This window comes from Triturus cristatus, chromosome 4_1 (genome assembly GCF_964204655.1).
Source record: "Triturus cristatus chromosome 4_1, aTriCri1.1, whole genome shotgun sequence".
Taxonomy (NCBI): Eukaryota; Metazoa; Chordata; class Amphibia; order Caudata; family Salamandridae; genus Triturus; species Triturus cristatus.
In genome coordinates, this window is record NC_140585.1 from 912,296,573 (window position 1) to 912,320,488 (window position 23,916).

At 52.5% G+C, this 23,916-nt stretch overlaps 1 protein-coding gene across 3 annotated transcripts in view; it reads left to right on the forward strand.

Annotated features, from left to right (window-relative positions):
* TNPO3 (transportin 3) overlaps positions 1-23,916 on the forward strand; it is a 1,119,313-nt gene that overhangs the window by 252,910 nt on the left and 842,487 nt on the right. For all 3 annotated transcript variants that reach the window (XM_085653697.1, XM_085653695.1, XM_085653696.1), the window contains exon 5: positions 4,017-4,160. In XM_085653697.1, the coding sequence (XP_085509823.1) occupies positions 4,017-4,160 (144 nt within the window). The remainder of the gene's footprint in view (positions 1-4,016; positions 4,161-23,916) is intronic.

Here is a 23,916-nt window from a genome sequence, read left to right on the forward strand (position 1 = left end):
ATTACCCAAAATCCCATCTCCAGCCCGCACACGTACAACAGTACCTAGGTGCGACTATAGACACTCTGGCGGCCACAGCTCAGCCAAATTTAGTGAGGATCAACAGCATGCAAATGCTGATCTCCAGGTTCAAACCCCAACACTCACTTCCAGCACGAGTGTTCATGCAGTTGATAGGCATGATGGCCTCCTGCATTTTCATAGTCCCACACGCGAGATTACATATGCGCCCGCTTCAGAAGTGCTTAGCACGTCAGTGGAATCAGGCTCAAGGACAGTTGAAAGACCTAGTGTTGGTGAGCGGTCGGGCATACAACTCTCTGCATTGGTGGAATCCTCAAAACCTTTGCAAGGGCCGACCGTTCCAAGAGCCTGTTCCACAAATAGTACTGACAGCGGACGCGTCTCTCCAGGGATGGGGAGCTCATGTACTCCACTACACAGTGCAGGGACTATGGACGACACAACAGAAAAAGATGCACATCAACCTTCTGGAACTGATGGCAATCTTCCTGGCCATGAAGGCATTCAAAGTACATCTGTGCAACAAAGTCGTGTTGATCCGGACGGACAACATGACTGCCATGTACTACATACAGAAGCAGGGAGGAACACACTCTCCACAGTTGTCTCATCTGGCTCAGAGCATGTGGAAGTGGGCCATTCAGAGGAACATGTTCCTCATGGCAGAGCACCTCCCGGGCAAGGACAACCAGATGGCGGATCTGCTCAGCAGACACAGCCACCAGATGCACGAGTGGGAGTTACACCCATCAGTACTCCAACCGTACTTCCAGCAGTGGGGTCATCCAGAGATAGACCTCTTCGCCACAAGCGAAAACGCAAAATGCCAAAGCTTTGCCGCCAGGTTCCCACATCCGCAGTCGCAGGGCAATGCGATATGGATGAACTGGTCCGGCAGATTTGCGTACGCTTTTCCCCCAGCGCCGTTGATACCGCTGGTGGCTCGCAAACTCAGACAACACTCCCTGACACTCGTCCTAGTTGCTCCTACGTGGGCACGCCAGCCATGGTACACCACCTTCCTCGAACTTTCCGTGGTGCCGCATCAAAGGCTGCGGATCACACCCGCACATTTGACGCAGAACCATGGAGAGATTCAGCACCCAGATCCGCAACAGCTGAACCTGGCAATCTGGCTCCTGAAGTCCTAGAGTTTGGCTACCTCAACCTGCCACCTGACTGTATGGACATCATCAAGGAAGCCAGGAGACCCACTACAAGAGCTTGCTATGCAGCCAAATGGAAAAGGTTCGTCATTTATTGCAGTAATAATGACATTAACCCGCTGGACGCATCCATCCAAAACATCATTTGTTACCTCTTACACCTATACCGATGCAATCTGGCGTACACCTCTATACGTGTCCATTTGACCGCAATCTCAGCCTATCTGCAAACCAGGCAGCACCTCTCACTATTCAGAGTGCCTGCCATCAAAGCATTCTTGGAAGGACTCAAACGAGTCATTCCACCAAGCCACCCACCGGCTCCAATGTGGAACCTCAACCTGGTCCTCACACGCCTGATGGGTCCACCCTTTGAACCTCTACACTCATGCGAGATTCAATTCCTCACCTGGAAAGTAGCTTTCCTGGTAGCAATCACTTCTTTAAGAAGGGTTAGTGAACTCCAGGCACTAACAGTTCAAGAGCCATTTATACAGGTTCATGCCAACAGGGTCGTACTACGTACCAACCCCAAATTCATGCCCAAGGTAATCTCGCAGTTCCACATGAATCAAACTATTGAACTGCCCGTTTTCTTCCAAAACCCACAAACTGTCGCGGAACGAGCACTCCATACACTAGACGTAAGGAGGGCCCTCATGTACTACATCGACAGGACTAAACCCTTTAGGAAGACAAAACAACTGTTCGTTGCCTTTGCCCCACACCACAAGGGTAACGCCATCTCCAAAGCAGGGATAGCCAGATGGATAGTTAAGTGTATTCAAATTTGTTATCAAAAGGCAAAACGCACATTAACTATTCCCCCACGAGCCCACTCAACACGTAAGTTAGGGGCCTCCATGACTTTCCTAGGAAACATTCCTTTGCATGACATATGTAGAGCAGCCACCTGGTCCACCACACACACATTTACCAAACACTATTGTGTAGATGTGCAATCAAAACAGCAGGCAGCTGTAGGACAGGCTGTTCTCAAAACCCTTTTTCAAACCGCTGCAGCTGGCACTGGTAGCCGCCGCTAATAGAGGGCACTGCTATACATTCTATGCACAGATATGAATTCAGCAGCCCACATGCCTCGAACTGAATATGCTACTTACCAGTATGCATCTGTTCTTGGCATGTAGGGCTGCTGACATTCATATCGCCCTCCCTCCTCCCCGGCGCCTGTAGCAGCTGCAGCTCTCAGAATTACTGTAAGCATGGTCATCACTTTTCTGTATCTACTCCATCAGTGCCACAATGGCGAAAAACAATCTGAGGATGGAGGGGATGCCCATGCGCACTGTAGTCCAGGGGAGGAGTCACCTATCCCAGGATACCTCGAAGACTCTTCCAGGACAACAACGTGCAAACATCCGGACCCAACACTAGGCGGCGATCTATGCACAGATATGAATGTCAGCAGCCCTACATGCCAAGAACAGATGCATACTGGTAAGTAGCATATTCAATATAGAGACAGTTTCCTACACTTACTTTCTGATGTGACCCCCGTTCAAGCTTTTGGACAGTTTTTTGGACAAATAGGTACAAAACAGCCTTTTTTTCCCTAAAGTTGTAACTGCTTTCCATGTCTGAAAATCGATCACTCTTCTGACATTGTTTCCCCAGCTTCATTCCTCGAAGGAGGCAGTGACTTGCATCGACTGGACATCAAAAGAGCTCTTTGTCTGCAAAGATAATACTGAAGATCATAGTGGATGATCAGTGTTATGTTGGGTTCTCCAAGGCTAAGAATGGCAAAGCTATACAGAAGCAGATCCTATCCAGGCAGATAGTGCACTGTAGTAAGAGCTGCTGTGTGATGTAGAAGAAGCAGCCCTAGGAGGGCCCGTTTCACCAGGGCCAAAGCTGCTACAATGCGCTGGCATGTGGAGTACCTGTCTTGGATATCTGTCAAGCTGCAACGTTAGGCATCAGAATACATGTTCACCAAGCCATACTACCTTGACAGCCAGGTCCAAAGGGAAATGCATTCTTAATCTTTGGTTTTGCAGGTATTTTTAGTCTGACTACTTTGGGAGATACTCCTTTTACAATGTGAGGAATCTACGGTCAGAAGTAGCCATCCGAACAAGTTGCGTACCTTTGATAATGCATCCTACTGCAGGTTGGTGACCACCCTCAAATATCCTGGTTTCGCAGAATTGGCTGTTTTCCACTTGAAAGTAACCCATTATCACTGATCTGCACACTGGCGTAATTGATTACTACCCTGTTTGGTGTGGACACAGCTCAAAAAGAAACTGACATCAGCATGTATGGGTGGTGCTTATTTATGGCTCTGGTCGTCACTTCCAGAACTGAGCAAACGACCCAGAGGTGCCACCTACCTGTGCACAGGGGCTATGCTGAAAAATCTTCTAGATTCAATATGGTGCCTGGAGATATTAGCAGGGTGTGTAATTTCCAGTTAGAGTATCCACCAGAAAGAGTTTTACCAAAGGTAAGTAACTTGTTTTTTCTGTAACCACATCACCATGGAAAGCATACTTAAGTCTTCCTGTCACTTGAAGCGATTTATTTTTAGTGTTGTAAATTTTGAAATAAATTGGTTAGTCTCAAGTATTTTAAAATGGCTCTTTCAAAGCTTTAGTAATACCCTGAGTAGGAAAACTGGCATGACAATTCAAGGTGGCGGAGTACGTTTTTCATCCATTGAGACTGAAGTGTATTTTTTTATAACTTATTAATCTGCGAATGATGCAAACACTGAAGAGTCACACATACAGCTAACTTTATTTTACGACTATTTATTTGTTTTTCAAGGTACTTTAACTTTTCTACTCTTTGTCACAGATGTCCTGTATTGAGAAATCCGGAAACGGTGAAAAGATGTTGATAAAGGCCTTCCGTTGCTTGGGCAGCTGGTTTAACCTTGGAGTCTTAGATAGTAACTTCATGGCCAATAACCGAATATTACTGCTCCTTTTCCAAGTTTTGGTAAGTTGGTTAAGTCACACATTGGCAAGTCTATTTAGTGTGTCCATCTCCATTCTTGGAGCTGCATTAGTTAGTGTGGTACTGCTGTAAATTGTTTGGTTGTTTGTGTTCTACTCCAGAGGAACTTTATTTTAAGTCACAAGTACTGAAATGTCATGCTTACGAGAAGGATTCATGTGTGAGTTATATATACACGTCTTTGTTGAAGGCATGTGTGCTATAGATAGACATGCTTTGCATACTCCTGCCATCTACTGTTGGGTCCAGATGTTTGCAAGTTTTTTTTCTTCGAAGAAGTCTTTTCCAGTCACGAGGCAAGGTGACTCCTTTCGGTGATAGTGCGCATAGGCATCAACTTTATTGCTAGATTGTTTTCCCGCTAGAGGGTGAGAGTGGTGTAAGTAAGTGTGGTATAGAGATGTCCATGCATGTATAATGTAAATTATAAGAACTGCTACAACCACAGGTGTCAGGAGGAGGGAGGACACATGTGGCTCTACATGCCAGGAACAGATGCTTGTAGGGTAAGTAGCATAATCTGTTCGAGGCATGTGTGCTGTGGATAGAATGGGGGGACAAACTCAGCCATCTATGCCCAGCGGATCACAAATGGAGTCTCCATTCGAAGGTGGAGCAAGGTCTATTTCAGCAGTGGGAAGCACCCTCAAAGGCACTACGGCGGCTGTGTGCAGATTGCTGAGACCCAGTGTTATCCAATGTGGGATACGGGGCCTATGGTTGGTGGCTTCTCACGGGCATGCCACTTGGATGTGGGAGCAAAGCTCCTAGGGTTTAGCTCCGGGCAAAGGGGGATCCGATTTAACACACAAGGTAACCCACAGCGGGACAGGGGCGGCCGGGTGCTGATTTGGCGTCGGGTGCCCTGTTGTTTTCAATGGGAGTTGCCGGTTTTGGGTTCTGGCAGCAGGCTCAGTTCAGGAAAGCTTTCGGGAGAAATCAACAGCTGGGCAGGTAAGTTGGAGGGCTCGGGGATCTAGGTGCACCTCAGGTCCTCTTCTCCAGGGCGCAGGGTGGGCAGATGCAGGGGTGCCTTTTGAGGTCGAATTTCACTCCCCTTACCGGTCACTCGCCGTTGGGTGGGGGTGGGGGGGGGGGGGAGGATGGGGATTGTGCAGAAGTACTGAAGGGGTCGAGCCATGGTGGACTCGGACTCTGGAGCGTTGATGGATCTTGCTGGGTCTGGTATGCTATTCGGACTCTACCCGTAGGCAACGGGTGCAGTGGTGGGTCCAGGCTTCGGATTTCTTGGTCCTCAGCAGGCTCGCAGTCTTTCTTAGGTAATTCTTTTGAACAGAGCTGCTGTTCCTAGGAGATCTGGTCTTTTTGAAGGCAGTTAGTCCTCCCAGGGGTTCTGGAGGTTGCTGGCTGCAGAACGAGGCGATTTTTTGTGCAGGATCTCTGGAAACTGCAGTCGGGCCGGTAAGGCTATGGCCAAGTCAGTTCTTCACTGCAGTCTCTGCTGGGTTTCTCCTTTAGTCTTTCTTTGGTTGCTGGAATCTGCCTTCTTGGTTCAGAGCTGCCCCCTAAATACTGTATCTGATAGAGACTACTGGCCGCAGATTTTTTAAAGCAGAATTATCCCCAGGTGTGATCTGGATCGGAACATCTTTGCCACGGCGTCTCTGCGCGCTTGGGGCGGTACCACGCGACTCCGCCCTGACGTCGTCTGCGGAAGTGATGTCAGCGAGGTCACATAAGTCCCACCCCGGCGCTCTGAAGTCAGTTTTCTTCTTTTCCGCGTGCAAAGCGGATCCGGAGTGTGCTTTTTGGCCTTTTTTCGTACCTCTTTAGCACCTTGAGTTGGGAACAGTGTATCATGCCTTCGGGCTTCAAGACGTGTGCTTCTTGTGCACGTCCGATGTCGGCGACGGACCCTCACACTATTTGTATGTGGTGCCTGGGTGAGCACCATGACTCTACGGACTGCGAGGCTTGTCAGCATCTGAAGCCGAAGCCGCGGCGGGAGCGTCAGATGAAATTGCTGTCGGCCCGCTTGTCCAGTTCGGTGTCGTCGCAGCGTCCATCTCCTACCTCGGACGGGTCCAGGGGCCGCTGTTTCTGGCTGCGGCATCGTCCTGTGCCGAGGCCCCATGGATGTCGTTCGCCTCTCCGGTGTCCACGGCTATTCTCCCTGGCGCGGGCGGCGCCACGGGTGGAGGCCAGGACGCTTCTCCAGGTCCCCCTCGGTCCTCGGCACAGGCGGCTGCCTCGTCCGGGGTCGAGCCGGCGCCTTTTTGGCGCCGTTCATTGTCCGCTTCGGTTCCGACCCCACCACTCCCGTCTCCGATGAAGCATGTGGCGGAGGTTGAGCCGGCGCCGCTGGTGGACACTTCGGTGCCGGTCGAGGGCTCCTCGGTGCCTGTGGTGGTCTCCCCGGCGCCGTCCCGACATTGGATCGTCGACTCTTCTCCGGATGTCCCTTCCTCTCTGGTGGGCTGTGGTCTCCTTGTCTCCTCTTCACCGGAGACTGGGCGCCGCGTCGTGGCCTTTTCTCCGGCAGATTCTAGGGCAAGTTCTACGCCGTCTCCACGCCCACAGCCCCCAGACCTGCTCTTCCGCTCCCTACAGTTGTCTGCACCGCAGGCTTCTCCGCCCTCTCCAGAGGCCCCTCAGGTTCCCCACTTGTCCGTGTTCTCCCATCCTTCAGGCACTGGTCTTTTCTCCCTCCAGGGCCTGTCTTCGTCTTGCGCTCGGCTTGTTCTGAGCCGCTGCTTAATAGTATTTGCCAGCTGTCTGCAGTGCATGCCTGGTAGTTTTGGTCCCCCTCCGTGGGCCTCACTGTGTCAGCGTTTGCTGCTGTCCCTTGTTTGTTGGAGCTTTGAGCGTCTGTGTCTTTTTCCTCACTTCTGCGCTTCTCGACTGTGGAACCGTTCCGGCCTTGTTCCCTACTTCGGGATAGACACCCATTCATTGTGTGTGTTCTCCTGGGGCAGGCTCTGCCTCCGTTCTTTCTCTTTTCCCTGGCTTTGATGGTGGTTATTTTCTTCCTCTGGTACTCGTGGGGTGCCTTCAGCCCCTCCGGGTTTTCAGGAGGACCCCCTTTGCTCCTAGGGTAGGCTTGTGGTATCCTGGCCTTCCCTTCTCCTTGTTCTTGTTTAATTCTGCTTGGTGGGGGCTGGGCCGTCCTTCCTGTCCCCATGACACATCCCCTGTTTGGGCCCTGTGTTCTTACAAGCTGGTGAGGTTCTCTCGCAGACCCTCCTCCCCTCCGGGTATGGCTAGGGTAACTATTCTACGTTAAGGAATCTGCGGCTAGTAGTCTCTATCAGATGTACAAGTTACTTACCTTCGGTAACGATGTATCTGGTAGAGACTATTCTAGCCGCAGATTCCCCCGCCCTTCCTCCCCGTTCTGCGAGGACCCTTCAGCTGGTGTTCTGCAATCGCCTCCCTCCGGATGGCTTTGTCTTCTGCGAGTGCCCACTTTCACTACTCCCTGGCAGGATGCTTTGTTCTGTTTATTTGTTCCACTCCTTCATTTCCGGTAATTGGATGGTAGGTTTATGTGTAGTTCTGCATCCCTACACCCTGGTTTCCAGTGTGGGGCCAACTCATAATCTTCTCCTTTTTTTTCATTGCTTGGGGTTTCTGACTCCCCTGCAGTCCTCTGAGTTGGGGTCACTTGGCTGTGCCTCAGCCCTTAGCTATTAACAGGAGATACAATACTCCTTCAAGGTGTCGTCTTGGGGCGATTTGTCGTTTCCCATCTGTTCCGGCCTTGTTGCCCTTCACTGTTCTAAACTGTGGTTGCAGACTTTTTGTCGTCTGCCACGACGTTTTTCACATGTTTTCCTGACTCCAGGGAGGATATCACCTTTGCTTTGCATGGTTGCTCCTCAGAGCGGTGCTCTGCTCCTTCCTTTCCATAACTTTCAGTAACGCAGTGTTTGGCACTGTCCCTACTGGGGCTGTTCCTCCCCATTCGCTTCTCCCTTTTTGTTTCTCTGATTTTTTTTTTTGCACACTGTTCCCATACGCTCAGTTTTGTTTGGGATGGCTCTGCGTTGTGGTGCGGAAAAGTTCTCCGAGGAAAACGGACGTCAGCACACCGGGGTGGGACTTGTGTGACCTCGCTGACGTCTTGTCCGCGGACGACGTCATGGAGGGGTCGCGTGGTACCGCCCCCAGCGCGCAGAGATACAGTGGCAAAGATTTTCCGGATCCATTCTCATGCCTGGGGATAATTCTACGTTAAGGAATCTGCGGCTAGAATTGGCTCTACCAGATACATCGTTACCGAAGGTAAGTAACTTGTACATTTGGGGGACATTATACGGGTCTCAAGGTCAGTAGCTAGTGGGCTACTGATCTTAGGGTGACTACACTCTTTGTGTGCTCACTCCATGTGGGGGAGTGAACACAATCCCTAATCCTGATTAGAGCGTGCCTGCCATCTGCAAGATGACTGACACTGAAGAGTGGACTTCACCTTTGTGAGAAAGTGCCATCTTTCTTCCATGGTATGTCCCCACTTTTTGCAGAATTGCTGATGTACTTTGGCTAAGTGTGCCCTGGGCTCCTGCCAATCGGGTGCCCAGGGCCTGTGTTCCTTCCCTAAAACTGCATTGAATCCTAAACCCAATTGGCATCTCTGGCCACATGTCAGCCCCTGGTAACTGGTACCATAGGTACCCAGGACACTGTGACCAGAGGAGGCCCCTAAGAGCGGCAGCACTTATTGGGCCACCCTTAGAGGCCTGGTACCCTGACACACACACACACTACCTTTGCAGGCTGAGTGTATTGGTGCAGAACAAAACAGTCGACATGGCACACATCCCTGAGTGCGATGCCCATCACCTACACTGCCCTGGCATACCTCAGTCAATCCTCTAGCTGGGTGCACTATGCCAGTAGTGTGGGTACAGTTGCATGAGCCCTGTACCCCTATAGTTCCCAGGTCCATTCCTGGGCACTGTTAGTGCAGTGCTGCCATTAAGAGTATATGGTGCTGGGAGGTTGTCATCTCGAACTCCACAGCACCATGATGGCTACACTGAAGACTGAGAAGTTTGGTATCAAACTTCTCAGCACATTAAACCCACACTGATGCCAGTGTGGGATTTAATGTAAGATGCACGACAGAGGGCAACTTAGAGTTGCCCCCTGAACCTAACCCACAATCCACGTCCTGCCTGAGAGGCTGCCTAGGCTGCCACCCAGCAGACATGTTGCTGGACCCCTGGGTAGAGAGCCATCCTGGTCCTGCAACAATGCACATCCTGGGCGAGGTGCTAGGTCTCCTCCCCCATGATGGGCAGGGGAAGCTTCAAAGGTATGCCACCTTTTTGAGCCTCCCCAGACCACTTGCTGTACTCAGCAACTGGTCCCCACTGGTTCTAGCCCCCACTCTGGCGGGAAGACTGGTGGGAAAGCCCAAGTGAGGAAAGGGTCTGTGCCAGCCCCACCCCCTCAGGTGGGGGAGGTGAGGTGAAGCACAACTCCGGGCTCTCGCCATCTTGAAGATGGGAAGCCTTTACCATCAGGACTAGGCTACTGCCCCCCTCCCGCAGGACAGTGGCTGGATCGGGGGTGTACTCACCCCAGGGACGGGACCCATTGGTCCCTGCCCTTTACCTACCTGTAACAACCCTAAATTTAGTATTTAGGGGCACCCTGAACCTTCCTTACTCAGATCCAGAATCCGAAACAAGCAAGAAGAACAAGAAGAACGAAGACCTGCCGTGCAGCTTCTAACAAGATGAAGACACCAACTAACTTTGTCCCAGCCTGTAGGAGAGTAGGATCTGCACTTATGTTGCCCCCACATTTTTTCTGATGTATACACTGGTTTCTGGCTATAGTCTGGCTGGGTCCCTGCTAATCAGGGCCCCAGTCTCACTGATCTCTCTAAACAACTTGGTGTGCATATTAGATGCACTAGTGATTGGATACTGTGGTACCTTATGAGCCTCTAGTATATGGTACCTTAGGTACCTAGGGCATTGGTACTTCACAGGCCTACCAGAGGCTGCAGCATGTATTATGCCACCCCTGGGAAGCATTCACAATCTGACACCACAGGCCTGCTACTACAGCCTGTGTGAGGTAGTGCTAGCACTCCTCACTGAGGTATAGGTTCCTATATCTCACCATACACACACATATAAACCTATCAGCCACCCCTATTGCAGGCCCTAACAATCCTGAGGGCAGGGTGCTTGGTTTACTATGTGAGGGGGTGCTTCTGCATGAGCAGGACCCCTCTGCAGCTGGCAGAGTCTATTCTCTGCTGCTGTTTGTGGATGCGGTTAAACCATATACTCAAGTGCATTATAACCTCGCAGTAAATGTTAACTTTGGAATGACTGCATCAAAACATGTCGTGTTTGGTGTCAAACAACTTGGAATCATACCCCCACACCAGTAACTGGTGTGGGAGTATGATCCCACCCTTCTAGAGGGGATGACATGTACCCACTGTACTAAACGGTAGAAATCTTCTAGAGCCCTGGCATCACAAAATGGATGCCACCAGCACAGACACTGGGTTTCCCTCCTGCTGCTGACCGAAACTCGCAGTGGAGGAAGCCCAACAAAAGGTATCCTGTCACAGGGAGGTATCACCACCTCCCAGACAGGATTTAGTGTATTGGAGCTGGGTGGGTGCACTCTTAGAGTGCTTTGAAGTCCTGCACTGGGGGAGCAGTAGGCTCCTCTGTGCATATGCCAGCTCAAACCGGTTCAGGGGCTACCTGCCCCTGCTCTGGCACGAAACTGGACAAAGGGAAGTGGGTGTAACCACCCACTACCCTGACCCTCCTAGAGGAGTGGTTATAGAGCTAGTCCCTCCCCTATCTTCACTATAAGATAGCAAGCATTGCCAATGCAATTCAGATTTCCCTGGACGACGCTCTACAAAGAAGAATCCTGGCCCTTCGACGTTCCACTATCTCTGGAAGACTGAAGAATCTCCCTTGGAGTCAAGGTGTGACTCCCCTGCTTGGCAGGCACCTGTAACTTCAATCGACGGTTGCAAACTTCACCGCTCCCGCCGGAGTCCGAAATCCCTGCGTCCCCTGAAGCGGATTTCCTGACCTCTCGATGGTCATTTTGAGTCCCCAGCGAAGCTGTGGCTTCTGGACCCCACGAGTGACTAGGAACAGCAATACCAGGGAACCGTGCACTGATTTTCGAGTGCAAACCCTAAACAACGTTCTACGAACTTGTGCTTTGGACCATTAGTAGTCCAAGTCCCTGGCAGGTCTGGTTCCGAAAATCAGCGGCCTACCCCGTCCCGAGTGACCGTGGGCTCCTGTGAAACTTTTCCTGCAAAGGCGTCTTTGCGGTTACTTGCCCGTTGGCTAGTGACTCGCCCGAAGACTGTCTCATCGACTTCAAGGGCTCTCCTGGTTGCTCCGGGCCTGCCCTCACTTACCCTCGCTGGGTAAGTCCATCAGACCTTGCTGGTCTGCATCACCGACTTTCTTCAGTTCACACGAGACTTGCAGTTGCCAAGGCTTGTTGGCTCCAATCCGGTTGCCGACACCGTCATCAGCTGCAGACGTCGTGGGACACTCCAAATCCAGCTGCTGGTCATTGTCGATCCCTCCTGGACCTCGTGAGCGAAGAGACAAATCACCATCGACGACCTGAAACGACGCGACATCCGTGGTCATCCATCCTGCTGGCCACCGGTCACTGGCAAGTGACTTTGAACACTGTCCCCTCAATTTTCAGGTCCTTTTCATCTTCAATCCACCTTCGGATTCCAGCGGACACCTCTCCAGTCGCCTCAAGAAGCAAGTCTTCATTGGTCTCCATTGAAAACAGCATTGCGACCCGACACCAAAAGACACCTATGCACCCAGCTTCCCTGGGTGAGGTAACTCGTGCACTCCAGTGCCCAAGTGTGTGTTGGCCCTCAAAATACTTACCCTGTAAGTGGCTTGCTTGTTGACTTCTTCGAAGTGCCCTAAAACTTTAAAATACAAACCGTGACTTGCTCCATTGTAACCTATAGGAAACCCGTGGCTGTGTTTAGACACTGTACGAGTCTCCCGTGGGCTTGTTACTTACCTGCTAACACTGCAGTAGTGAAGCCCCAGCGATTCCCAAGGCTTTGTCATTTTGCAAGTCGACTTTGTTAAACCATTTTCTTAGTATATGGTCTGATACGCCCCTAGGGCTACAGCCATATTTGTGCTTAATTTATTGAGAACTGTTGACATTTGAATGTGTATCTGGGTTCTAATCTCATGAAGAGATTAGTAGAGTGTATCTAGAAATAAATACATATATATTTGATAAATATACCTGTGTGGTGTCCTTTTCATTTGGTAATTCAAGAGATAAGGTAAAACAAGCTGCTTTACATTTCTCAGAGACTTAGCCTGAAGGCTGCTCTCCACAGCTACCACTAGGATAGCTTTCTTTAAAAGGTTGTCTTAAACCTATCTACTATAAGAGTCGAATTGAACTGGTGCAAGGTGGCCACTATAACTAGTGACCAGCATATGCCAGGCCAACTTCTCACACAGCCCTACAGGCCTGTCGACTCTCGGACCTGTTCCTGCTAAACCCCGGCGTCTCCAGTGGTCAGCAACCTCGAAATCCCCGGAGGACCTGACTGCCTTGTGACTCGAAAAGAGTGGGACTCCCACGAGCAGTGGTTCTGCTCAAAGCAAGTAACAAACCCCTGGTGCCAGCCAGGAACCACGACTCCTGCACACTCTGCACCCGCCAAGCCTGGCCTGTGCTGGAGTGGTCAAAGACCACGAGGACGTCCCCCCCCCCGGCGACGGTGTCCAAGAATCCAGCACCCAAGGACCCTCCTCAACACTCCTGACTCCTGCAGCCGCAGAACCAGGGACCCCTCCAACCGCGACCAGCAGAGGGTAAGTTTTCCCGATGCCAAAATGCCCCCCTGCACTCGGCACCCTGCGGCCCCCTTTGCCCAACTACTGGGTGCCTACCTAACCTACAGCTTACCAACTTACCTCTCGAAGTGGTGGTTGCACCTGAAGAATCTCCGTCCCCGAGCTTGCAGCCTTTGTTCATCTGGTAGCTTCTCCATTTGAAATCCATTGAGCGCCCAACGGCTCAAAAGCACCCTGCACCCATCCGCCCGAGTGCCCCTGGAAGTGCAACATCTATCCTATTCTACTTCCCCACTTGCCCTGAGTAAGTGCCCAGGAGCCCAGCTCCAACAGCCGCGTGGCCTGCCTGTGAGAAAGTGCCAACTTTCTTGCATGGTATGCCCCCACTTTTTGCTGAATTGCTGAATGTACTTTGACTGAGTGTGCCCTGGACTCCTGCCGATCAGGTGCCCAGGGCCTATGTTCCTTCCCTAAAACAAACAAAACCCAAATTGGCGCAAACCCTGGCCACATGTCAGCCCCTGGTAAATGGTACCCTAGGTACCCAGGGCCTTGTGATCAGGGAAGGCCTCTAAGGGCTGCATCACTCATTGTGCCACCCTTAGAGGCCCTGTACCCTTACACACACACTGCCTTTGCAGGCTGAGTGTTTGGGTTTAAGGCAAAAACAAAGTCGACATGACACACATCCCTGTGTGCCATGCCCATCACCTACACTGCCATGGCATACATCAGCCACCCCTCTAGCTGGGTGCCTTATGCCAATGGTGTGGGCACAGGAGCAGGAACCCTGTGCCCCTACAGTTGCCAGGTCCATTCCTAAGCACTGTAAGTGCAGTGCTGCCATTAAGGAGTACATGGTGCTAAGAGCTCGTCAAACGCGAGCTCCACAGCACCATAATGGCAACACTGAAGACTGAGAAGTTTGGTATCAAACTTCTCAGCACATTAAACCCACACTGATGCTAGTGTGGGATTTAATGTACCAAGCATCCCAGAGGGCATCTTAGAGATGCCCCTTAAACCTAACCTACAATCCACGTCTGCTCTGAGGCTGCCTAGGTTGCCACACAGCAGACATGTTGCTGGACCCCTGGGTAGGAGAGCCCCTGCTCTCCTGGGCCTGCAACAATGCACATCCTGGGCGAGGTGCTAAATCTCCTCCCCCAGGATGGGCAGGGGGAAGCTTCAAAGGCATGCCGCCTCTGTTAGATTCCCCAGGCCACTGCAACCCCCCACTCTGGCAGGAAGCTTTGGCCGGAAACCCCAAATAAGGACAGGGGATGTGCCAGCCTGCCAACCCCACCCCTCAGGTGGGGGAGGCGAGGTGAAGCACATCTCCGGGCTCTCGCCATCTTGAAGATGGGGAGCCCTACCCTATCAGGACTAGGCTACTGCCCCCCTCCCACAGGAGAGAGGCAGGATAGGGGGTGTTCCCACCCCAGGACATGGACCCATTGGTCCCTGCCCTTCACCTACCTGTAAACGTCCCTAAATCTAGTATTTAGGGGCACCCTGAACCTTCCTTCCCCAGATTCCAGATTCAAAACTACAAAGAGAGCAAGAAGAAAGACCTGCCCTGCAGCCGCTAAACAGAGGAAGACACCAACTGCTTTGGCCCAGCCCTACCGGCCTGTCGACCCTCGAACCTGCTCCAACCCGGCATATCTTATGGCCAGCAACCTCACAAACCCCGGAGGACCTGGCTACCTTTTGACACTAAGCCCCGTGACTCCCATGAGTAGAGGCTCTACTCAAAACCTACTTCTAATCCCTGGCAGCAGCCCGGAACCGCGAACCCAGCACACTCTGCACCAGCCAAGCCTGGCCAGTGCCGGAGTGGACAAAGACCACGAGGACGACCCCACGGCGACTGACCCAAAGTCCGGCACCCAAGGACCTCCCTCGACACTCCTGAAGGAGCCTGCAGCCTCAGAACAAGGTGCCCCCCCAAACCGAGATCAACAGAGGGCACCCCTGCACGCAGCGCCCCACGGCCCCCTGTGCCCAATCCCAGGGTACCTACCTATCCTCCAACTACCCAACTTACCTCTCGAAGTGGTGGTGGCACCTGAAGAATCCTCGTCCACGAGCTTGCAGTCTTTTTCCAAACCGGAGATTTCCCATTGAAATCATTTGAGCGCCCGAAGGCTCAAAAGCACCCTGAACCCAGCTGCCCGAGTGTCCCTGGCAGTGTAACCTCTACACCTACCTACTTCCCCACTTGCCCTGAGTATGTGACCACGAGCCCAGCTCCCACAGCCGCGTGGCTTGCCAGTCAACAGCCACCAACCAATGCCCCCCTATCCCTCATAGGATAACATTGGGCCTAACTCGCTCTGCACCTGGCCGCCCTAGAGTCGCTGAGGGTGAACCAACTATACCGACCTTACCCTGGGGGACCCCTGAGTCTATGCTCAGAACCTCAACTCTGCCAGTCGAGTACTTACCCTTAAACCGATAACTCTGTTCGAGGCATGTGGGCTGCTGAATTCATATCTGTGCATAGATCGCCGCCTAGTGTTGGGTCCGGATGATTGCACATTGTTGTCCTGAAAGAGTCTTGGAAGTATCACGAGATAGGTGGCTCCTCCCCTGGACTACAGTGCGCATGGGCATCCCCTCCATCCTTAGATTGTTTTTTTCCGCCATTGGGTTCGGATGTCCTAATCTTATCTCTGAGTATTTAGGCCTTTACATTCGTCGGTATTGTTTTCGTTCGGCGCCAAGTCTATTTGTCGAGGGCGTTCTCGACTAGATCATCAACGATGGAACCAAAGACATCGAATAGCCCTTTTAAGCGTCGCCCTCTTTGCAACGCTAAGTATGCTCGCTTCGACGTGCACCCGGTGTGCAACAAGTGCCTCTCTCCAAACCACGACGAAGCCACCTGTATGGCGTGTTCCAGGTTTCGATCGAAGAAGACCCTTCGCATTCGTCGAGCAGCTCGGCTCGAGGCGCAGAAAGCGACGCCGAACCCGGACAACATCTTCGGGACAGAAGATGAGCAGGTCGTGGACCTTGAAGTTCGGGGGGAGCTATCGGATCCGGCTTCGGAGCGAGAATCCGACTATGATGCCGAAGACGAGCGTATAGTAGACTAACAGGAAGATGGTGTCGTCGAAGAGGTAGGAGATGACGAGGAGGCCCTTGGGGCCGAGGAGGATGGCTCAGAAGATGAGCTTTGCCCACATGTCGGTACAGGGCCCAGAGAGGCACTCGATAAGGCTCAGGTCGAGGGATCGCCGCAAGGCCTTACCCAAGATCATTCTTCTCGTTCTACAGCCCCGCATAAAGGCCCGGCTACGAACTACCCTAAAGAGCCATCGGTATCGAAAGCGCCATCATTCGATCAAACTAAATCGAAACTGAAGGCACAGGCACCTAACTCGAAACCGAAAATGAAAGAGTCTCTCATCGGCAGCAAGGCCTCGAAGCCCTCGGAGCCGAACAAACAAAAGAAGGCCGTCGACGCACAGAGATTTCATGGGGACGTCGAGCCGAAGGCGGCGCCAACAAGCAAGTTCAAGGTTGCCGACCCGAAAAAATCGGCGCCGAGGATCGTCGACAAAAAATACAGAGCGACTCGCGACGGCCGACCCATCCCAGTCCTCGTGTCGAGAACACGGCGTCTGGTTCGGGGTTAGATGCCACGTCCAAAAGGGTATCGAAGGAATGTGTCGAATCAACAACACCGTCTCCCTTCCTAAAGAAGAAGGTGTCGGGAGTCGTTACTCTGTGTCCACGACACGGCTTCCATGCTCGGCGCAAAAGCACCCCCGCAGCCGAAGACGGTCAGCACAGTTCACATTGCGTCGACGCACATAAAATTCGGACTACCACCGGCGGTACGACCGCCGATGTTCGACGCAAAGAAGGGTCCCGAGCCGCAAAAAGGGGTCGACCCGAAGAAACCTGTCGAAGCCCCAACAGGAATGCCAATGGGACAGAGAGCTGTCGAAGTACCTCAGGAAGATGAGGAGCCAAGGCAGTTTATCGATGCGGAGACTGGTAGACTTTCAATATATAAAAGAAAGATACTGGCAGAGAAATCAATGGAGCCATACAAAATTCCATTGAAGAAGAAGAGGACCACATCACCAGTTCTAGTAGAACATGTTCAATATTATGACCAGGAGCCTCAGTCATTCTCACCCACACAGTTTGATGTGGATGCAGGGGATGCTGGTGATGTTGAGGACACTTATCCTGTGGACACTGACCCTGAAGATCAAAACCAACCTTGGGTGGACGATATTGGTACAGAAGACCCACATATTGCTCCAGACACACCGGCATATGTGGTAAAATCATCTCCTACTGAGGATACTGCTGCTTTCAATGCCTTGATTGAGAGAGCAGCTAAAAATCATGATGTACAGCTCCACACTGATCCTATTGAGGATGATTTTCTGATGGATACCTTCTCTACCTCAGAAAGATCTGTTAAGACTCTGCCCATGCTGAAGGGGATCCTAAAACCGGCTCATGACATTTTTAAGGAGACCACAAGGGCAAGAGTACTAAACCCTAGGATTGACAAAAAATATAGGCCAGCTCCTGTGGACCCTACCTACATAAGAGGCCAGTTGGTGGTGTCCAATGCTCGGAAGAGAGCCAATTCACAGACAACGGGTGATGCTCCTCCCCCTGACAAGGAGTCTAAGGTCTTGGAAACTTCAGGAAAAAGAGTTGCTGCACAGGCAGCTAACATCTGGAGAATTGCCAACACTCAGGCACTTCTGGCTCGATACGACAGGGCGCATTATGATACCCTAGAGACACTGCTACAGCACCTCCCAAATCAGTTTAAGGAAGGAGCAGAGTCGCTTATTACAGAAGGGAAGCTCATAAGCAACGCTTCCATTAAGTGCGCTCTTGACGTAGCGGGCACTGCAGCTAGGGCTATTAACACCAGCGTCCTGTTAAGAAGGCATGCTTGGTTGAGAATCTCAGGATTCAAACCAGAGATACAGACAACGATACTCAATCAACCTGTCAACCCTGACTCCTTTTTTGGCCCCGAAGTTGACACCACCCTAGAAAAGATCAAAAAAGATACAGGGACTGCAAAGTCTATGGGGGCTCTGCAATCACAGCAGTTTCGGAGTGGGTCCTTTCGTCGCTCTAGCAACAGAGGGCCATCTAAAAACCAGAACTCCCAACAGTCGCAGTACACTAAAGGAGGTTCACAAACCACCTATAATAAGAATACTAGAGGTGGATACCGTGGAAACAACGTCAAAGGCAGAGGCCGAGGGAACAGCTCCAGGTCCTCCGCCAACAACAAACAGTGACGCCTTGTCACTGCCCCCCGACCACGTAACACCTGTCGGGGGGAGACTCCAGGAGTTCCTGCCGGTCTGGAAGTCCATCACTACAGACAGGTGGGTGAGAGACATAGTCCAGTACGGTTATTGTCTGGAGCTCACATCCACTCCACCAAACATACCACCAAGACACCGTCCTATGTCCGCAGAGCACTTGGACTTATTCCACCAGGAAGTTCTCAGTATGCTCCAAAAAGGAGCCATAGAACTCGCGCCAGCAGAAGAACAGGGATCAGGAGTGTACTCACTGTATTTTCTGATCCCCAAAAAGGACGGGTCTCTCAGACCCATACTGGATTTACGACCTCTAAACCGTTACATTCCAACAGGTGCTGCCGTTGCTCAAACAGGGAGACTTTCTCGCAACACTAGATCTCAAAGATGCGTATTTCCATATACCCATACACCCATCACACAGAAAATATCTCCGGTTCACTGTTCTCAATCAACATTACCAGTTCAAAGTCCTCCCTTTCGGAGTAACAACGGCACCCAAAGTGTTCACCAAGTGCCTGGCAACAGTGGCGGCGCACTTAAGGAGACAGCACATACATGTCTATCCTTATCTGGACGACTGGCTTATCCAGGGAAAGTCGGCCCAGCAGTGTGCCAACCACGTAACTCACACCATTCACCTTCTTCACAGCCTTGGCTTCTCCCTGAATTATCCAAAGTCCCACCTTCAACCCACCCACGTACAGCAGTACCTAGGCGCGACCATAGACACTCTGGCAGCCATGGCACAGCCCAATTCAGTACGGATCAACAGCATGCAGTTGCTCAGAAAAAAGTTCAAACCTCAACACTCACTACCGGCACGAGTGTTTATGCAGTTGATAGGCATGATGGCCTCCTGCATCTTCATAGTCCCGCACGCGAGGTTACATATGCGCCCGCTTCAGGAGTGCTTGGCACGTCAGTGGAATCAGGCTCACGGACAATTGAAGGACCTAGTGTTGGTGAGCGGTCGGGCATACAACTCTCTGCATTGGTGGAATCCACAAAACCTTTGCAAGGGCCGACAGTTCCAAGAGCCTGTCCCACAAATCATACTGACGGCGGACGCGTCTCTCCAGGGATGGGGAGCTCATGTACTCAATTACACAGTGCAGGGACTATGGACGACACAGCAAAGGAGGATGCACATCAACCTTTCTGGAACTCATGGCAATCTTCCTTGCAATGAAGGCATTCAAAGTACACTTGTGCAACAAAGTCGTGTTGATCCGGACGGACAACATGACTGCCATGTACTACATACAGAAGCAGGGAGGAACACACTCCCCACAGTTGTCTCATCTGGCTCAGAGCATGTGGAAGTGGGCCATTCAGAGCAACATCTTCCTCATGGCGGAACACCTCCCGGGCAAGGACAACCAGATGGCGGATCTGCTCAGCAGACACAGCCACCAAATACACGAGTGGGAGATACATCCATCAGTACTCCAACCGTACTTCCAACGGTGGGGTCATCCAGAGATAGACCTATTCGCCACAAGGGAAAACGCAAAATGGGGGGGCGCTAGAGGGCGCACAAGCAGTATGGCCACACTCTTGTGAGGCTCCTGCAGCCTGGACACACAATCCTGAATTTATCCTGATTATCTGACTGCCTTCCGAACCACGACCGGGTGTGGATGTTGCTGTTATCCCCCTGCGGCTCCACCTAAAGTTTGGGAGCTGTGCGATCTCCGGGGACGGAGATAGAGGCGCCGCAAATCGGACCGTGCCCCTGGCTGCTGCATGGTGGAGTGTGCGGCCGGGCTCTGGAGCTACGCGACCCCGGTGCGTTACACGAGGCAGGTGGGCCCCGGAGTGTCCGGTGTTGCAGCGGAGCACTCTGGAGCGCAGATCGCGGTGTCTGCTCGTCGGCGGGTGGCGAAGTGGCACGAGACTCGGCTTTTGCCTGGAGCCTCTCCGCCATCGGACCTCCAACAGATGATGCGGGAGATGAGGCAGGGATTTGCCACCGTAGTGGACAAGGTGGACCGCCTTTCTTCACGCATGGATGCGTTTGCCCAGAAAATCGATGCCCACGAGGAACGTATCACTGAGGTCGAGCGGCGGATATCTGATAATGATGATACAACTGCTGCCCATTCTACGCAGCTTACAAAAATGGACAATGTTCTGAGGGTCATCGCTGCTAAGAACGAGGAGTTAGAGGCCCGCAGCCGGCGTAATAATATTCGCGTGGGGGGTGTGCCGGAGTCCGCCAATACGGGGCGCATGGAAGACTACGTTGAAAGATACTACTGGCCTCTATTGGCGCGGAGACTTTCTCTAAACAGTTCATCGTGGAGAGAGCACACCGCTCACTTGGGCCGCGACCCCGTCCTGGTGCCCCACCTAGGCCCATCATCGCGCGGCTCCTAAACTACCGAGATCGTGATGCTGCGCTGCGGGCCGCGCGTATGAACCAAAACAATTCATGCGAGGGTGTCAGCTTCACCATTTACCCAGACTTCACGCCTGTTGTTCAAGAACAGCGGCGCAAATTCGTTGATGTCAAGAAAAAGCTCCGTGCACTCCAAATTGATTACGCGTTTCTTTATCCGGCGAAGCTGCGAGTCCCCCATCAAGCGAAGCAACATTTCTTCAGGAACCCGCAACAAGTGGAGGACTTCCTGAAATCTCTGCGGAGAGTGCGGGACGCAAGGCTTGAAGAGGACGATGCTGCTCAGGGGAATGAACATTAATTGCTAGCCTGCAGGTCACTGGGGCCTTGCCCCTGAACTAGTCTACGGCTCCTCAGCCTTTTCCTGGTGACCCGTCACGCGAGCCCTTCTTGATGGGCGGCGTCAAGACTGATCAAGACTGTCCTGGTCGTGTGCTGGTCGGTGATCGGTAATGTATTCCAGGCACCACCCTTCCCCCTCTTCCTGTGTCTCAGATGGGGAGCGGGCCGTAGAGGGTGGATATGTGTGCCCCCTGGATGACCCCTGTAGGGTGTACCCATTTGACTAAAATGACTTGGTTGCTCCTGTTGAGCTCTTTGATGGCAATGAAGGGTGGGGGGTGGGTAGTTTTTTCTGGCGAGTTGGGGCTGCTTCAGTGGGTGGGGGGTGGGGTAGAGGGTTTCGAGGCCTTGCCGGTTTCCTCATTTCCCTTCCTAAGTGCTGATAGGTTGGTGCTCATAAGGGGTGCGGAGCTCTCCCTGGGGACTCTGATATGTATACCTATGGCTGGACTACGTCGAAGATGGTGGGAGCCCATTTGGCTTGCTGCTAGGCCCCTTGGCACTGTGCAGGATTTGACAGCCTTACTAAGCTTCGTTGCCCTTCAGGGGGGGGATCGCACTGCTGCCCCTAGGTTAGACGCAAAGCCCCAAGTTCCTATGGCCTATTCTGCCGGCCGTGATAGAGGGGCGTATGGCGGTAGGGGTGGTGGAGTGCTGATCTCATATGGTGCGGGGCTGGGGGCGCAGGGCGGGCTCCTTCCCCTGGGATTCAGGCTCTGCCCACCGGACTGGGGAGGCTGCACTGCGGGGCTGGTTCCTGGGTGGAGGGGAGAGTACCCAGTTTGGGGCTTTGTGGGATTGGTTGTCACACGCCTTCTGATCGATTCGCAATTGAGCTTTGCATGGGGTGCATGTTGGTGAAGTCAGCGGGGATGGGTGGGAGGTCAGGGGTGTTTATTAATGTTGTTCCATTGTTGGGCGCAGCTGTGTTCAGGGTGTTACCGTCCACAAAGGTGACAAAGGTTTCTGCTGTGTGGTCGCGAGGAGGTCCCCTTGAGGGGCGTGGAGTGCACACAATTGTTGGAGGTGGATACTATTATGGCTTGACTGCTGATGTGGGCTGCGGAACGATGGTGCCTCCGCGCGAGATGAGTAGAGTAGATGGCGTGCATGACTGGTGGGGGATGTGTGGGCGGGAGCCCTATACCAATGCATTATATTCATGTTTTGTATCGACCCGTCTATGGGGGACACGGACTTGAACATACTTACGTGGAACGTCAGAGGCCTGGGTGACCCTAGAAAACGGAGACAAATCCTGTCCTATTTAGATCGCCATACAATACACATTGCGTTTCTTCAAGAGACCCACTTCAGGGCGCAGTCTGCTCCTACCTTTGCTGGTAAGTGGGCGAAGTACACTGCCTTTTCTTCCTACTCATCATACTCTCGAGGTGTTGCAATATTGGTCAAAAAGGGAACCCCCTTCATTCTGTTGGGTACAAAAAGTGATGTCCAAGGCCGGTACAGCTTGATGTGGGGTAGACTAGGACATAGGGTGGTTACCCTGGCATGCTGCTATGGTCCCAATGTGGACGACCCTACCTTCTTTGTGGACCTCGGCGCAGACCTAGTGGGTGTGGGCACGCAACACCTCATATGGGGGGGAGATTTCAATGTCAGGCTCAATCCGACGATGGACAGGTCCCGCTCGGCCCCACATCATTATACCCGATCCCGGGGGGTGCTTTTCGAGATCGTAGAAGAGCATAGACTAATTGACACATGGAGACACCTCCACGCGGAGGTCCGTGAGGGTACTCACTTCACGGCGCAGGCGCGCACCTGGTCTCGGCTCGACTATGTCTTCCTGGCCCCACAGTTTCATGTGGTGCTGGTTGGGGCGCGACACCTCCCGAGAACCTTCTCGGATCACGCTCCAGTACGTGTTACCTTGAGGGCTGCGGACCTCGGCCCCCCACTGGCGGCCTGGCGTCTGCAGCCCATGATGCTCCTCGATGCCCCTTTCCAGGAGGAGCTTCGGGAGGACTGCTTGGATTTCTTTAGGCGCAACAAGGACTCCGTGAAGGATGTTGAGACTATTTGGGATGCGTTCAAGGTGACCTTGCGTGGTCTGTGCATTGCCAAGGGGTCGGGTGTACTAAAGAGTATTATGGCGCGCCTGCGCACCTTGGAAACTGATCTTCGGGCGCTGGAGACATCGCTGGCTGCAAATCCTGATGATGCCACGTTGGCAGGTATTCGGGACAAAGTCACAGAGTATACTGCTGAAGCCGCTAGGGAAACAAAATTTAGAGGCAAATACTGGGTCGCCCGGAGTTATGGTGAGGGCGAGAGGCCGGGGAAAGCCCTGGCAGCGACAACGAAGCTAGTGCGACCGTCTAATACTATCATGGAGATTGTGGGGGCGGACGGCACATTGTACAGAGATACTGCGCAAATTCTCAACGCATTTGTGGCACACTATCGCGTGCTGTACGAGTCGACTAGGGCTGGGGAGCTACAATTGCACGACTACCTGGCGGATGTGTCCCTGGGGTGGATTAGTGATGCGCAAGGAGAGTTTCTGAATTCCCCCTTTGAACTGGATGAGGTGCGGGAGGCCATCATGCACATGAGGTCAGGCAAGACCGCCGGACTGGATGGGATACCAATCGAATTCTACAAAACATACATTGATTTTATGGCACCAGTCTTGAGAGAGGTGTATGAAGATGCGCTAGAGGTGGGCCACCTGCCCCCTTCGATGCGCATGGCCCTCATCACGTCGCTCCTTAAACCGGGGAAGGAGGCGAATGACTGTGACTCCTACCGGCCTCTCTCCCTGCTTAATTGCGATGTGAAAATCCTAGCCAAGCTCATAGCCACTCGCATTAACCTGCTCC